Source organism: Gobio gobio (assembly GCF_949357685.1).
Source record: "Gobio gobio genome assembly, chromosome: 16".
NCBI classification, from domain to species: Eukaryota; Metazoa; Chordata; class Actinopteri; order Cypriniformes; family Gobionidae; genus Gobio; species Gobio gobio.
Genome location: NC_137109.1, coordinates 28680414 through 28698088, shown reverse-complemented (window position 1 = coordinate 28698088; position 17675 = coordinate 28680414). Strand labels below are relative to the sequence as shown.

The window sequence follows — 17675 nt, the reverse complement described above, 5'->3', positions numbered from 1 at the left end:
GGAATGTTAATAACCAGACTGTATTGTTAACCCCTGACTTCCATGTATAGGGGAAAAAAGTTCCACAGAAAAAATACATTTATACCATTTTGGAACAACACGAGTGTGAGACATGATGATTTTTTGGGGGGATGAACCATGCCTTTAAAAAGAGGACAGCTTTGGTTTGTTTCCCTTTTTTGTGCACAACAAATGAATTCATAGTTTAAGAATGTATGATTACCATTACAGTTAGAAAAGATCTTTAATGTTTTCCAGATAATAATCACTTCTGAATGAACAGATTGTATCAAACAAAACTAGCTTTTTTATGATAATACTTATCCTGTACTGTGCAGCATGCCATTTTGGGAAATCGTGCTTGAAACAAATGTATTAAAATCACAGAGTCTCATGGCATTCTTCATACTTTTGCAATTTTGCAATCTTTCTCGCCCTCTGTAATAGCATAGCAGTGATAATAATAAGTAACTTTTACAGTTTCCGTCATATAAAAAGAACAGCTTTGCCACTATTTCAAAGCACCTTCTACTGTTTGGTATAATAAAAAAATCTACTTTTAGATGTAAAAATATATATTTATATTTTCAAATAAATAAATACAATAAATATGTGAATCAAGAACTGTATAAATAACATCGTGTGAGATGGCATCTCCTGTTCTCCACCGTCCCAGTTCTGTCATCTCTGAGCATCACATAAGCATTGTTCCTTCAAGTCCTTCTTAACCCATATCGAATATTTCCAGAGCAAAGCAGCAACATGCTTAAAACCTCCAAAACCCTCCGTTTTGGTTATCATGGTTATGCTACTAGTCAGTTAGAACCAGCAACAAAGACACCAACAATGAAAATTGCCTTTCACAATTTGAGTCTTTCGAAACTGTTGTCTTCACCGTCAGTACTGGCCAGTGCATTTCCAGAGCAGATCTCATGTTTGGACGCTTTGGCCAAACGTTATCCTCTCCTCCTCATGTAGAGAAGAAACTGGGCATCTCTCTCAGCCGATAACTCACAGATGGTCTCAACTGTGACCAAGCACCTCTTTGTAAAGTTCTGGAACTTTTTCAGGGTCCACCGGTCTTGGAAGAAAGTGAGTGAACTTTTGATGCCTCCTTGATTTTGTCCCATCACGTGGCGTGCCGTCCTTGTTGAGAGCCACGAAATATCGTGCTCCTCTCTCCCCATGCTTGTAGAGATTAGAAGAGTACGTGTTGTACCAGTTCTCCTCAAACTGCTCACGGAAGACACATTCTGCTGTGAGTTTCTCCTAAGAAACAAACAAAAAAACATGTTGGTGAACTAATTCATGCAGTTTCCTCATAACTCATAACATGAAGAGAGAGGTGGTCAATATGATAAAACATATATGCCATCTACTGGGCTTGGATAAGAACAACAATTGTGCATTCTTCTTAAAAAGTCAAAGCCGGGTAAAAGTCTGCTTACAGAGCCATAAAGTTCTCCCTTGTCGTTCATCCCGAGGTAGAGACCACTGTCCACTCCACGGATGCTTATTAATCCAACTGCAAGGCTTATGAATTCCAAAATACCTGGAGAAGAATAAATCGATTGTTCAGGAGATGTTCTTTGAAGTCGAAATCCTCATCATATAGTGTGAGAAAATTGAACTGCAATGCATTTTTCATATGTAATGTGATATTGTATACATTTCAATTATACAGAAATTATACAAATATATACAGTATATATATATATATATATATATATATATATATATATATATATATATATATATATATATATATATATATATATATATATATATATATATTGCATTGATAATAATACATTTCTTTTTGAGTTGGATATTTATTTATTTACTTATAGAAATTACAGAAACAAAAGGTTCATAGGTTCATATTCAAGGTATTAAATGTTATAGATTTAAAAGTTCTATGATCTTTTTAAGTTGATCGATATGAACTATGAAAACTGGACTACTTGTATTTTTTTTAAAAGTGTACAGTCACAGTGCTATTGAGTTCATAAATCTAACAAGCTGTAAATAAAGTGGGAAATTACCAAAACGACTGTGGTCCTTTCTCGTGCCCTGCACGCTGCCATCCGGGAGTATTTCCAGGTGAAATCCAGTCCTGCAGTACAACTGTCTTCTCCGCAGGATCCCTTTCAAGTGCGTTAAATCTGCGGAGGTGCTCCGTGACAGTCTCTCTGCTGGAACTAAATGATCATTCAACAGCCCGAGGTTTTCTCCTAGAGGTGGTAGAAAGAACTGTGATCCGACCTGTCCGAAACCCTCCAGGCTCTGTAAAAACGTCCCGATCTCTCCCACAGCTGCCATCCCAAACCTCCAACCCAGCAAGAGCGGTTAGGGAAACTTGATCTAGATGAATACGGTGAAGCAATCGTCCAAAGCTATTTGTTACGACGAATAATATCCATGCGAGTACGTCATTTGTAGTGGATCCATGCTGAGCGCATATGAAATATCACTTGACTCCAGTGGATTATACAGACATATCCAGTGGGGAGGAAACAGTGACTGCAAATAACTGACTTTAGACAAGTCCTTTAATTTCTGCTCTCATGCCTCGTCCACATGGTGGCCGGTGGTGCTTTCTGACATGAATAAATGTGCAGCAGGTATTGAGGCAGCAGGTATGTTGTTGTGGGAAGTGCTTTGCGCAGTGAGTGGCTGCTGCGCGCGCGGGGCAGGTGCAGGGCTTCTGTGGGCGGGACATCGGTTTGGTCCAGCCTTGAGTTTTTGCGCACAATCACAGTTGTCTGTGTTTTCGTTTTGTGAGGGCAGGTTTTGCATACATTGCGGGGACCAAATAGGCTATCCTATCTCACAAGCAGAAGGGAAGCAAGCAGCAGTCATATAGGCCTAAGTGTTGTCATAATTATGTCGTTTTGAATGTTAAATATCATTAGCTCATGTCAGTGTGTGGCTGTTACGGGGGATATTTTACAAAAATGAGTTACGGGGTGAAATAATTAGGCTATAAATAATGTAGCCTACTTCTGTTATGAACTCACAAATATTTGCAGTGTAAAGTGAACTACCACATTTGAAACACTGTATGTTAATGTTTTTTTTTTTAAGTTGTTTACCCTCGCTTTATGTATATAGGTTTAGCTACTAGTGTATTTTAATTAAAATATTTCCCATTTGTTTTAAAATTGTGGGTGGGTTGGGATACTGTTAATGATGGGCAATTCCATTTTTTTTAACAGATTAATTTGACATAGCTAGTTTTTTTTAGTTACAGATTTCTACTTTAATTCTATTTTTAGTAGACAAATATGTGAATTGACCTATTAGGCTATACAAGTTTGAGAAACACAGGCACAAAAAACAGTTACAGACATTGATCAAATCTACTAAACACTCGTGCAGTATTTTATCTGTAACCACCATGTATATTTTTAAGAATGAAAAAAGCGACGATAAAACGAAATAAAGCACTTTTTGTCTTCTCAAAACGATATTTTAAAATATAGCATTTTGAGGTCTGAGGGCTTTAACTATGACTTCAAAATATTACCTAAATAGAAAGGACAAATGACTGCAAATACAGCTGCTAATGTGTTCATGCATGATGTTTTGTGGCGAGGTCGCATCTCGCGATGAGTGAGCGCAGTCTCCCCGCGGTGACACAGTCATAATGGCCGCCGTGCGTCGGTTTCTGGCTCTTCGAAACAAGTTCACCAGCTTAACAAATGGGTTAAACCTTTCCTTTAACAGCGGACAATCGTCGAGGGAAGGAACAGCTCTGAGAAATGTGGGGACGGGGCTGTGTATTACTCTCGGTGGATTCGCTGTTGTTTACTACCAGCACAATTCGAGTCCGGATCGGGGACACACAGCGAGTCTGCGCGCATTGATTTCTCCGCTCCCAGCAGTGGCTGCAAAAGAGCAGGTATATCTACGTGTTAGTACATTTTGCAGTGTTTACGTTTGTGGCTTTTACATGGTATAGTACTATAGCATCTCGGTTTTTATTATTCATAAACAGTTAAAATTTCGGGGGATTTCATGTGCCATCAAAACAGTCGCTCTCCACCAGAGAGGTGCTGAATTCAGTGTCTCAAATTCATCGGTCAGGTGATGATGCACTATGATTCTATGAAACTGCTTATAACAGAAATATTGGAACACATATTAAAGATATGATTGTACGTATTGGACACTTTAAGGGATGTGTTTTGCATGGATGTGTATAGTGTATGTGTGTCTGTGTAGTTAGGCTCCGAAAGGGTCATTTTACTAGTCATGCAAATTCAGTCAACAACCTTTTCTCCTGCCATAATCTTATTTTGCATTTGTCTTCCAGCCAGATTTGTTAGACAGTGATTTAGATCAGTGGTTCCTAAACCACAATATGTTTCTCATATTGTCAGAGTAATATTGTGCTTGATGTGATTTACAGTATATATTTATTTATACTATTGTTAAAGTCACTTTTATGTTTCTCATATTATGTAACCACAATATGTTTCTCATATTGTCAGAGTCATATTGTGCTTGATGTGATTTACAAATTATTTATTTATACTATTGTTAAAGTCACTTTTAGACAGAAAAACAAACTATATTCATTGCACACCACACACCACATAAACAATTAGAAGGAATCCACACAACAAGTCCAAGATCTTTGTAATTTACAAATTTGCCTATTTTTCCCTATTTCTTGCACACATTGCACACATTAATTTTTCTTTGCTTAAAAATATGAGAATAATCACGATTAGTTAAATTAATGTATTATTTTGTTCTATTTTTATATGTTTAACAAAGCAAAAATGGAGCACATACTCTTGGTATGACTGTTGTCGAAAAGCATTTATCAGATTGATCATTAAACCATACAGGATTGAATCAGTCTGGTGCGAATCTCTCTGCAATGTTCCCTTTTGTTTTTGCCTTATCTGCTTTGGTTGGACATAACCTTGACTTGTGGATTGAGATGCAGGAATCCAGGGTTAAGGAAACCGGACACGACAGCTTGGCAGCCGGGTGGACATTTGATGGGGGTAATAAGTAGAAGGGCACACATTCCCAGGGTGTTTGCACAGTGCCCAGTGGGCCTGGCCGCTGGCCACTGTAGAGTGAGAAGAACACTGTCCTAGTGAGTTTAGCCCTTGATATATCTGCTTGTGGATGTTTGTGTGCATGTTTTTGTACAGGAATGGTAGCGATATTAAAAACAGGGAGGAAAGGAAAAAGACGGCTTGCACTTTCTTCAATGCCACGCTTGCCTTATCTTGTGTGTATTTGTTTGATTATAGGCCAGTGCATCTGCTGAAGATGAAGAGGTGTCGATGTCAGCGCATGAGCACAGGTTCAGGCTCTTCAGCTCAATGGAGTATGATGGACAGCTTTACATGACACCCCTCGACTTCATTGAGTCTGTCACTATGAGCGAACCAAAGAGTGAGTTACACAAACAGTTCATCTTCCTTAGCAGAATAAATGAACTCAACATATGATTGTGTGACTGTAGACTACCATGTGAAGCTCTCAGATTCCTAGTGTCTGACAAATGGCAAGTAAAATCATTTGAACGACTTTCTCCTATTGACTTAATCTTAGTTAAAGGCACAATATGTAAGATTTTTGGATTAAAATATTCAAAAACAATGCCATATATTTTGGTGACTTGTGTACTTACATTATCCCAAGGTTTCCAACAATGTTTAAATCCAGAGAAATAAGCAATTTTAACCAGGACACGGACCGTGTTCATGTGTCATCTATCAATGACATCATACCCGCGTTACCCTCAATTTCCAGTTTATTTTGTAGCAACCATGGAAACACCAAAGACGCTTTAGTATAATATGTGCTTTATTAGACGGGTGAGCAACTGTTTGGATACATTCATCAACAGAAAACTATTGATTGTTATACAGCTCAACACAGTTAGTCTTATTGTTAAAATCTTGTTTTCTTGATTTACCATGAGTATCATGTTTTACCATGCTTAAAATCTCATTAGCAATCGCTCCAGTGGCCTCGTTCCACTCCAACGGCTTTCAGCCCCATCTTGCTTCATACTACTTTTACGTTAATAAATCTGTAATACATTAGCTCATCTATGAATATGATTTCTGCCCGAGTCCCTTTAGATTCTTTTCCACCGGCTGTAGAGGTAGGGTTGGATATTGTTTTTTTTTTGTTTTTAAATGGTACCGGTGCCTAAACGGTGCCTGAACCGATACTTCTTTAAAAAAAAAAAAAGAGCCACAAAACAAGGTGGATGACATTAAAGAATGGCTTTTTATTGATTTTTTTTTATTATTTAAATTGAACCATTTATTAAAAGTTTAAAGTATACTTAATATATAAATATAAATGAATACTAAACACAATTTACTTAACAAATTCACAGTAAAACCTAAGCCATTTGACCCAATTACAACAAGCCTAATTTAACACTAATAACAGTGACACAAGGACTAATAACAGCAAAGTAGTCTGTATTCTTGGTATGCTACAAACCAGCTTCAAGGTTCAGCTTTATTTTGAAATATGACCATATTCTCTGGCTAAATATTTTAGTACGCATCACCTTATTGTTTCCATTGCGACGCGTCATGCTTCTCACATGACACACAGCAGCCGCAATAGCGCACATGACAGCTCAGGTGTATCGGGTTTATTCAGTTTTTTCTTTTTTATTCAAAATATTAACAAACTATGTCACAAACTATCTGATATTCTGATTTTCAAATATGTGTGAGTGAATGTGTGTTAGTTGATCTATAATGCACGATGGGCGTCGCCATTTTAGTTTGCGCCTCAGAGATTCGGATCTGTCGGATTTATAACACGTATATTCATCCATATTCATTCATCCGGTCTCACGAAATACATGAAAGTAAGTGACTGCTGAACTGGGAGAAGAATAGATTAAACTATATAATGTGTATCATGATGTGAATAAAACACGCAAGTTAGTCAAATTATAATTGTCTGAAAGGATTGTTATTGCCTTCCATAGACATCAGTGTGTATTTTTTGCTAGTACTTATGTGCATTTAAATGTCTGAAACCTAAAATAGACATGATGTGGTTGAAAACACTGAATAGTTGTGATATGTGACGAGCGCTGAGCACGTGCGTCTGTCTCTGGCTTGGCGCCAGCCAAAGCGCGAAAGCACGTTTGAATTTAAGTGGCACCGAAATCTGCGTTCTGATTCGGTCCGGTACATACCGGTTATATAGGTACCGGTGTCATATTGGCACCGGGTTTTGGTACCCAACCCTATGTAGAGGTGAAGACAACAACTCCCATGATTCCGCAAAATCAACGCGTCGTCAAGCTATGACTAGTGTAGCGACCTCTAGCGGTGAAAAATTACATATTGTGCCTTTGAAAGTATTATTTCACCCAAAAGTAAAAATTCTCTCATCATTCGCTCACCATCATGTTGTTTCAAACCTGTCTTCAATGGAGCATTCAAACTTCAAAAAAGTGCAAAATCATCATAAATAAAATGTAGTGATGGCTATGAATCACAAATTTGTATGTGAATCATTTACAGATGTGTTTTTGCGAACCAGATCATCTGATTCATTAAAAAATCAGCCTCAAAAGCAAATATGAATAGCATTTTCTTCAAAAATTCTCCTTTTAATTCAGCATGACAGATCTTTGCCTTAGTAAGGTATAACTTTTTAAAATCTGAAAATCAAGTAACCCTGCAGGCATAAAATCAGCATATGTAGCCGTAACACCTGCATCTCTCTCCGCCAGCATCACATTTTATGACCTATTTCTATAACCAAAATCTGAAACCAGCTAGACAGACAACTTTTAAATGTGTGTGTCAAGTACAGTGGATCTCTGCTTAACTAAAGGCGTTAAGTTTTCGTCTCACATAAACGGGATCGGTCCAGATGGTAGAGTTGATATGCTCTATAGCTGTATTTTCACGACCCGGCTATACTTGTATGGGGGTTAAGTTTCAACCAGTCATGTTTGCTGCTATCTGAAACTTGGACTTCCTGGAATGTGCAGACTGGAATAAAATGTGAACTCTAATATGGCAGGCAAACATTGCATCACTATCTATAATGGCATATGCATGACGGAACGAATAGTGGTATTTATGGTTTTATGCTCTGGCTGTAAAGCTGCACACTTTGAGTGCATTATATAAACAGAAGCTACAGTTCATATTTAAACCTTATAGTTTAATATAGTGAAAGAATCGCTTTTTTTATTTTAATTTCAATGCAACACAAACTGAATAGAAAAGGTTATCTCTTTTATTTAATAAAGAATAATTCCATATATCTATGTTTGACAAGTAGTCATGCATTATAGGAATATATAGGTATAGCCAAACTGCTGAGGAAGGGGAAACAGATTCACCCAGTCAAAACATTTCAGAGTGTCTGCTTCACTGTAACAGTATCTTTTCAACCTGAACGACATACTCTGCAAAAAGACAGCAAGATTTTCTGTATTTTGTCAGTGTCTGAACGTATGATATCTTTTGTATAGCATAAGTGCAATTTTGTCATTAATACAGAATTTTGGTACACAAAGTAGTGTTACGCTAATTTAGATTTTATGATTTTGGCAACAATTTTTGTCAGCTTTCATTTAGAAATAGTTTTTACAATGTTACTTATTCTTATATATCTTTTTATTGTATTATTTTTTAGAAAAGAGGTTTTGGAGATCCCTCGCAAAACAGGTTTGATATTTTTTGTTTTGTTTAATGAATATTTATCTACTTCTGACTTTCTGAATGATCCTGAGTATATGCGCTCTTTTAAAAGGATCTAGACAAGATTCTGTCAGATACGCCACCTGTTTGGAAAGGATCATCCCGCCTGTTCCGAAACCTGCGTGAAAGAGGTGAGACCTAATAATCATGGTATGTATATTGTTTTGTAATGTAAAATGCAGTGTTGTTTGCTTTGACATTTGATCATTGTAAATCCCTCCAGGCAACTTGATTTTGACAGCATCTGCTTTCAAAGTGCAAATTGTGTGTGGCTAACATGATAGGCAAATTATGAATGATGTGCATAAAGCCAAAACATCTCTAATTAACAGATATTGTGACGTAGGTAGAATTAGGATACAGGAGTGCGCAGATGCTTAGACCACCCACATACATGGTGTTATGAAACGATGGTGTTATGCCTCATGAGGAAGGAGAGTGCACAGGCTGTAAATGGTGTCTTATCTCTCAATCAGTCTGGCATTACTGTGACTTTGCTCTGGGATAATCACAGATAGGAAGGTGACAAAAAACACCCAGTGCATAACGTGTGGTATGTTCATGTTGTTTTGAATAGAAAATAATCATGCGCTCAGCCGAGGGGTGTGTCATGCTCACACAGTCACACTAATCCATAAATTACCCAGCTTCATATTACCCTGAGGTCTTACTTTTTAGACATGATTTAAGAAAAAGCAGTGTTTCCTTATTATCGTACTTGACATATTAACAATAGCTTATACTATTGCAAGAATCTTAAAAATGACATTACCCACAGTGTTAAATAAAATATTTTTGCATTAAATTGAGCAAAAGTGACAGTAAATACATGTATAATGTTACAAAACATTTCAAATAAATGCTCTTTTTGAACCTTCTATTCATCAAAGAATCCTGAAAAAAACATTTTGTAATATACAAATTTGTGCAGGACTTTTTTCCATATTTCATGCACTCATTACACATAATTGTTCTTTCCTTAAAAAGGAGCTATAAACATATGAGATTAATCACGATTAGTTAAATTACTTTAATATTAATTTTTCTTTTGTTGTGGTTTCCACAAAATATTAAGCAGCACAACTGTTAACATTGATAATAATAAGAAATGTTTCTTTAGCAGCAAATCAGCATAGAATGATTTCTGAAAGATCATGTGACACTGAAGACTGGAGTAATGACATCACAGGAATGAATTACATTTGATCATATTTTCAAACAGAACATATTTGACAATATTACTGTTTTTATCAAATCAATGCAGCCTTGGTGAGCATAACAGAAAACTTTTAAGCAGAGAAACTTTTAAAAATCTTACTGACCCCATAGTTTTGAACGGTAGTGTATGCACATATAGTCACTAAGGGTTTCGAAAAAAGAAGTAGAATATTAATTGAAGAATATTCATTTAATTTATGAGGAAATATCAGCTTTTTAATGTGTGGGGCTTTCCATGATGCTAACAGTACTTTCCTTGTAGTGTTTTTTCTTACACTTAAAACACTAAAACTCTCCACATAGTGCATGATATCTCTGCCCACCGTTGCTTTCCTTGAGTGCTAGTGCCTGGGTTTGGGCTTTTAATCCGGCTGTTAAATGTTAAAGCTGCACTTAGGTTAAAAAAAAAGAAGATAGGCTTGATCTGTGAACAAAGCCTTACTTCAGAAAATGAAAAGAGCTGTTTGAACTTTGCAATGTTGAGACTTGTCCTAGTGGCAGCCCTGTATCACTCTGGACAGTATGAATTCTAAGAATGGCGTTGGATTACATCTCCATCACTGACACTCTATATCAATTGTTTCTGTGGAATTCTTTGTGTTCTAACAACTGTTTGAGCTCTTGGGCTGGATTTCTTTCTGCAAGACTGAAGGTGTGTGGCTCTAATGAAACCTGTCTGGGATCCCAAAAGACTGAATGCACAGGCAGCCGTGGATGTCTTAACCAAGTTTTGAATGGTGTAGATACACATAGGGCAATCAGTTGAAAAATAAAAGTGAATTCATTGCGTGATATGAATCACATAAATTAATATGTTGAATTGCTGAGTAAAGAAGCCCCCAAATGAAGATAATCTAAAGATATTGTTGTAGCAGACGAGTAAAGCACTGAATAGACGTGTAGTTCTTGCTTTAATTCATTGATGGCATTGACTAGGGTCTAGGGTCATGATTAAATGCATTTGTAAATCATAATACTTAAGTTCAAAAATATTTTAGGATTTGTTTATTTGAATATATAATATAATATAATATAATATAATATAATATAATATAATATAATATAATATAATATAATATAATATAATATAATATAATATAATATAATATAATTTTAATATATATTATTAAACTATATATGTATGTTCAGCATCATTACTCCAGTCTTCAGTGTCCTTCAGAAATGATTCTAATGTGCTGATTTGCTGCTCATTATTAATAAATTAGTGAATGAATATATTATATTTTATATAACTAATTATATTAAATGAACACATTCAATTCCCAGCCTTAGTTAAAGGTGCACTATGTAAGGCGTAGTTTGATGACGCCACGTTTGAGCGCAGAATCTTGGGGCATGTGGTCTTAGAATCGGGATAGGAATCATGTTCATGGATGCGATTATTAACGTTACTGTAGTATGAAGCGGAGCAGGACCGAGTGTTGTGGAGCTGAGCAAGGCCGCTGGAGTGATTGTTAATGAGAAGAGCGGCGGGTCACAGTCTATGACACAGTCTCCGGCGGGACTTTTATTATGACACAGTCGCCGGCACCACTTCCGGTTTTCCAGTCATGAGTATGAGGTAACGCAGCTCTGTTTATCATATTAGACACATTTGAGTGGAAACCGAGGGGAACGCAGATATGACGCAATCCACAGGCGACTCCCTCATACGTTTCTCATGATTTACAAATAGTTGGAAAAATTTGGGATATTGTAAGTACTCAACTGAACAAAATATATAACACTGGCCTAGTGGTTTTTGGATATTTTACTCAAAAAAATTACATAGTGCACCTTTACATATAAATATAAACTGTTGGTGAATCAATCAACAGATGCATCAAGGATCAGGGTGGCCTGTGAAAATGTATCTTCTCTATTTTGTTTTACACACACCTTTCTTTATCCTTTTCCTTAAACATTCCAAAGTCCTTTTCCCACAGCACTCAAAGAAGCCCTTCTGAACTATCTGTGTCCAAGTCACTATCATCTCCTTTAAACAAAAGCTTGGGAATGCTTTCAATGGCAGGAACAATTCTCCCTAAGTCTCTCCTAGACAGAGACCTGACAGTTGCTCTTCCTTTCTTCTCCTCTCACACAACAAAGGACTAACAGACCTCAAAAAGGAAAACAAACCCACATCAGGCATCTGCAATCAGTTACAGATCACTTGAGAATGTTTTACACCTAGGAAAATAAACAGAGGGGAACTCAGGAGCCAGTGGCCTGGTCTAATTTTGTTTGGGTTTGTGTCCAGCCTGGTTACTTTACGTTTTAACGTCTCTGTTTGTGCAAAGAGAACACCAAACAAGAGTAAAGAACAGGATCCTCTTAGATCTTATCAATGTAAAAGAAGAAAGAACCTCCAGTTTAAAATGACATTCGATAGTAAAATATATTTTGAAGGCAGGTTCTGGGATGTTGGAACAGAAGCTTTATTTGAACTCTTAAAAGGAAATGTTTATGTACTGTTTTTCAGGTGTCATCGCTTACACGGAGTATCTGTTTCTGCTTTGCATTTTGACAAGTAAGTTTGTCTTTAGGTAATTCTCCACGCTTGTTTAGCGCAAACGTCACAAGAAGTATAGATGTCTTTCTTTTGTCTTCTAGAGCCACGTGCAGGTTTTAAAATAGCTTTCAACATGTTTGATGCCGATGGCAATGAAATGGTGGATAAGAGAGAATTCATGGTGGTATGGTTGTTTGTGTTGTTGTTTATTATTAATCTGAATGTCAGAATGCGCAAAGATAACATTCTGCTTTTTTCATTTAGCTAGAGGAGATATTCCGTAAGAAAAATGAAAAGAAAAAAGAGCGAGGAGGAGATCCTGACAGTTCATCTCAACTCGTAAGAAAAAAACACTAACATTATTTTACAGTCCTCAGTCGCACTTTCCATATCTTGAATTGATGTGCATTTTACTTGAAAGTGATTTAAGGAAATAGTTCACCCAAAAATAAAAAGCCTGTCTTCATTTTCTCACCCTTATTCTGTACCAAACCCATTGTTCTTTCTTATCTGTGTAACACCAAAGGAGAATTTTTGAAGAATGTTCACACTGCTCTCTTCCATTCAATAAAGTGAATGGTGCTCCATAAAAGCAGTCCATGGGCCCTATCATACACCCGGCGCAATGCGATGCCAGGCATGACGCAAGTGTTTTTTTGCTACATTCAGCCTGACGCAGTTATGATTTTCAGGTCCAGCGTCATGTGTTCGCCCATGGGCATGCTGGTGTGAAAATGAGTGTGTTCAGGCGCATTGTTGGTGTGTTTCTATTTTGAGGCAACTGAAAACGACTTCGCCATTGACCAACAAAAACCTGGTCTAAAAGCAGTATTTTTTGTGTTATTTAAAGGGCGCGTTAGTAATATGCGCCTATAGGTGGGTGCACAATGTGTGTACACTCTGCTTATTACACACACACAGCAGCACACAAACATGTTAAAATATAAAAAATAAAAGGATTCCTCTCTGAAGAGAAGCCTTCAGTCTTCCCGCTCGCAATGTAAATATCGAATCTGCCGTGGTGCAAGCACAACTGGCTTTTAAAAGGAATGGGAGATGAGACTCTGATTGGTTTATTGCATGTTACGCCCAAAACACACCCATGACTCATTAAGAGACCCTTTTGGACCATGCGCCCTGGTGCGCTGACCGTTTTTTCCAAGATTCGGACACTCCCTAAGTGCACCTGCGCCATGCGCTTCAGACCTTGCGCTCAGATCGTATAAATAGTGCCCCAAATGTCTTAAATGTCAACATTTCTGATTGATTTGTATGGGGAAGAGTCTGAAATTGCTAGGCAGCCATGGTCACCATTCACTTTTATTGCATTTGCTTTAATTAAATATTTAATCATTTTTTAATAAATAATAAATACATTGCTATATCTATAATTTGCTATAAGTCTCTCCTTTTGTGTTCTATGGAAGACATTTTGGATGAACTAATCCTTCATTTTTAACCTCTATGTTGGAATAGAAATCCATTATTGATTTGATTTAGTCTGAGATTTTATTGTTGCATGTTTTCAATCGCATTTAAACTTGAGAGATGCATGACTCATGCATGATGTTCATTTTTACAAATTTGCATGGTAAAAAAAATATATTTTTCTGCAGAGTGTAAAACTACAATGAGTCTCTTATCTCTCATGCTGGGGAAATGCTGATTATTACAGATTGTGTATTGAAAAATAGTTCATTGTCTTTCACAATCCTTAGTGAAATATGACAAATGCTGAATGGTGATTTGATTTGACCCTGTTTTGCACGCTATCCTAATCTTGGCTGTGTGAGAGTGTGGAACTGTATGGATATCAAGGATCTGTCAGCAGCAATGTATGTATACTGTATAGTAAAGGATCCCTATGAGCATGATGTTGACGTGTGTTCTAAGCATGGTGGTTAATGTGGTTGATGCTTGATTGAACTTGTACAGTCATGGTCAACAGCAACTGTGCATGTCCGTCGTAAACGCTAATATTTATGCAGCTTCACCCTAGTTAGTGCTCAATAAACCAGAAGGGTTACATTCACATTCAATGGCTTCTTTCAGACAGTCAGGGAGCAATATTATTTTACATACTGAAATGTTTGGAAAGGGCGTAACAGAGTGACCCTCACGCATGGCTCACCTCCAGAGAAGAGGGACAATGCAGCTCTAATGGGGCTCAGTCAGACACAGTCTGAAATGCAGCTCTATTGTCTAGGAGAGCAGAAAAATCATCCAGAGACTATGACAGATGATTTATGTTGCTTGTCTACTGTCAGGAGCTTTTTGCCAAAGAATGGTCTCACAGAATCACGTTAAAAAGGCCCTCACCTGAAAAATGGCAGCTCTCCCTGGACCCCCATGTTTTATTTTTACAGTTACTTGAAGAGTGGTATTTGGGTTTGGGTTACTTCTTGTAATGGCTTGACCAAGAAGTTTTGTGTCACTAAGAGTTACAGCTGAAACCGCCTCCGCAGCAAACAAGAGAGATTTTTAGCTCGGTGCTAAACCACAATAAACTATAGAATAGAGGAATATAGTGAACAATTATTTCAATTGAACAGAACTGTTTTCTGTTTTAATATATTTTAATTAATCCTGTGATGGCAAAGCTGAATTTTCAGCAGTCGTTAGTCGTTACTCCAGTCTTCAGTGTCACAGAAATTATTCTAAAATGCTGATTTGCTTCTCAGTTAATGTTACTTATTATTGATACTCAATTATTAATAATTGTTCTTATTTTTATCAATGTTGAAATTTTTTTTTTTTGCTGTTTAACATTTCCATAACATTACTTCAGATGGTTTTGCATGTGTATTAGTCATTCACTGCATTGTCTTTTGGCGAATATTGTTAAGCCTTTAATATTTTCACCTCTGATATGCAGGTACTTAAAAAAGAGCAGCCTCAGTCTGAACCCAGAAGTTTCTGGGATGTTCTAAGGCATGGTGCGAGAATAGTTCTCTTTTCAGATCTGATGGAGGTACAAGTATCCTCGAGCTCACTTGTTTTCTCGTTCGAATCCCATAATTCCCTGTACCCCATCCCATGTGAGGTTCTGCCCATTGTTTTTTTGTTTGTTGTTTTTTGTGTATTGTCATTTTCATTCATTAATGTCAATACACTTCATGTTGTTAAAGTTAGATATTAATATATATTTCAAATACTTAAGATTTATTATAATTATAACTGAGCCATACAGGAATATATCATGTTTGGCCTTATTCATGCATCTCAATAAAATGATTATTATTTGATGTTGGTGCTTAGTAAATGGATTTGACATTGTTTTTGAGCCATTTACCAAGCTCGGATATTAAAATGTACATCGAGTATATTATGATTATGACATTTTAAGGCATCTTTGTAAAAAAAATACCATCAGATAGAGTGTGCCTCTTGTTTTTGTAAAGATACGTGGCTGCAAAAGAGCATTGAGGTATATCTGGTATGCAGATTTCTGCACAAGCAGCCGGTTGTTTGTGTGGCATGGGATGATGTCGGCTGCTTCATGATGTGTCTTTGCTCTGTCAAACATATTAAAGGCACAATATGTGAGATTTTTGGATTAAAATATCCAAAAACCACTAGAATAATGTTATATATTTTGCTGACTTGTATACTTACACCATCCCAAATGTTTCCAACAATGTTTAAATCCAGAGAAATCATCTATTCTACCCAGTGTAACGTCCTGTATCATTGCATCGCATGTCAATTATTAATATATCCCGGTTACCCTTGATTTCCACTTTAATATATTATGTTTTATTAGACAGGTGTATATAGCTCAACACGGTTAGTCTTTTTGTTTGAATCTCTTGTTTTCTTGATTTACCACGAGTTACATGTTTGTACCCAAAAAGTAATCAGACAACAAGTGGCTAACAGAAAGAGGTAATCAGAAAAAGCAGTTATACAGCATTTTCGCCACCGTACAATATTTTAAAATGAATTGCATGCCATTTAGCGACACAAGTCAAGCTTTTATTAATATGTGACCCTGGACTACAAAACCAGTCATAACTTAAGGGTAATTGTTTTGTAATAAATTGTTAGGATAGGACAACATTTGGCCGAGATACGACTATTTGAAATTCTGGAATCTGAGGGTGCAAAAAAAATCTAAATTTTGAGAAAATCGCCTTTAAAGTTATCCAAATGAAGTCCTTAGCAATGCATATTACTAATAATAAAACTTTATATATATATTTATATATATATACGGTTGGAGATTTACAAAATATCTTCATGGAGCATGATTTTGTGATTTTTGGCATAAAAGAAAAATCGACCCATGTATTGTAGATATAGATATAGATATTCTAATATCGATCTAGATTACTGCAGTGCGCAACAAGTGTCTCATAGCAGCCACCGAGCAAACACACAGTAACGTTAACATAACTTTCAAACAAGTTTTTTAGCTGAAATTTTTCGCAAAAATTACCACACACTTTAATTAAGTGTCCTGTATGAGCAGTAATCAGCACTTCCTGTTCCATTAGAATTCAGCACTGGCTATTCCATTAGAATGAAATAAAATAATGTGAATGATCAAATGTGATCAAATGTAGCTGTAATAAATTCAGGGAAGAACGAGGCGAATGTTAAAAATAACTTTAATAATAAAATATGCATAAACAACAAAACGAAAGGAGCTACAGCGACCGACTGCTGCATATAAGCATAATAAAAACAGCAATGTAAAATGCCTGAGTCCCGTCAGATTGCTTTTCATCGGCTGATTCCACACTCATTCATGGTGTCATCAAGCTACCTTTGTTGGTGTTTTGAATAAGCGACCTCTAGCAGTGAAACTTACATACTGTGCCTTTAACATATTAGTACACTTGCATATTAACATTCAAAGGAATATTTTACCCAAAATGAAAATTCTTTTATCATTTACTCACCCTCAAACCTGTTCCAAACCTGTGTGACTTTCTTCGGTTACAGTGCATGTGGGGACAGGAGATTTTAAACTTCAAAAAAGCCCCATACAAATGTCATGGATGTGCTAAGGAGAGTGTTTTTTGAGTGTGAAAAAAATGATGACAGAATTTTTATGATCCCTTTAATTTAAATTCACAGCTAGCAGAAGGCCACCAAGTCAAAGGACAATTGTTCATGTGTGATTTTGAAGATGTATGATAGAGATGCTTTTTTCAAATCTAAATCAGATGATTTTAATGAATCATTATATGCCAATTAAATGTACATTTGAC

At 36.5% G+C, this 17675-nt stretch overlaps 2 protein-coding genes across 6 annotated transcripts in view; one reads left to right on the top strand and one right to left on the bottom strand.

Annotated features, from left to right (window-relative positions):
* Positions 1 to 227: 227 nt before the first annotated feature.
* fgf20b (fibroblast growth factor 20b) lies at positions 228 to 2670 on the bottom strand. Its single transcript, XM_079838190.1, has 3 exons — positions 2046 to 2670; positions 1449 to 1552; positions 228 to 1269 (listed from the first exon to the last, which is right to left on the bottom strand). The coding sequence occupies exons 1-3, from the start codon at positions 2320 to 2322 to the stop codon at positions 1024 to 1026; spliced, it is 627 nt and encodes a 208-aa protein (XP_079694316.1). The 5' UTR covers positions 2323 to 2670; the 3' UTR covers positions 228 to 1023.
* Positions 2671 to 3570: 900 nt separating this feature from the next.
* The window catches only part of micu3b (mitochondrial calcium uptake family, member 3b), a 26077-nt gene continuing 11972 nt past the window's right edge, over positions 3571 to 17675 (top strand). For 2 of the 5 annotated variants that reach the window (XM_079838183.1, XM_079838182.1), the window contains exons 1-9: positions 3630 to 3904; positions 5277 to 5421; positions 8665 to 8696; positions 8782 to 8860; positions 12430 to 12477; positions 12561 to 12643; positions 12724 to 12798; positions 14253 to 14294; positions 15335 to 15430. In XM_079838183.1, coding sequence (XP_079694309.1) covers positions 3650 to 3904; positions 5277 to 5421; positions 8665 to 8696; positions 8782 to 8860; positions 12430 to 12477; positions 12561 to 12643; positions 12724 to 12798; positions 14253 to 14294; positions 15335 to 15430 — 855 coding nt within the window. In that variant the 5' untranslated portion in view covers positions 3630 to 3649. Of the gene's footprint in view, positions 3905 to 5276; positions 5422 to 8664; positions 8697 to 8781; positions 8861 to 12429; positions 12478 to 12560; positions 12644 to 12723; positions 12799 to 14252; positions 14295 to 15334; positions 15431 to 17675 lie in introns of all 5 variants that reach the window. The other 3 variants (XM_079838184.1, XM_079838185.1, XM_079838186.1) reach the window with 3 other exon arrangements.

Excerpts from the sequence above, each read along its gene's own strand:
- fgf20b (XM_079838190.1), bottom strand. The coding sequence starts at position 2,322 with ATGGCAGCTGTGGGAGAGATCGGGACGTTTTTACAGAGCCTGGAGGGT. Across the intron at positions 1,553-2,045 it reads AAAGGACCACAGTCGTTTTG|GTATTTTGGAATTCATAAGC; the intron begins GTAATTTCCCAC and ends ATTCTTCTCCAG. Across the intron at positions 1,270-1,448 it reads AGGGAGAACTTTATGGCTCT|GAGAAACTCACAGCAGAATG; the intron begins GTAAGCAGACTT and ends TTTGTTTCTTAG.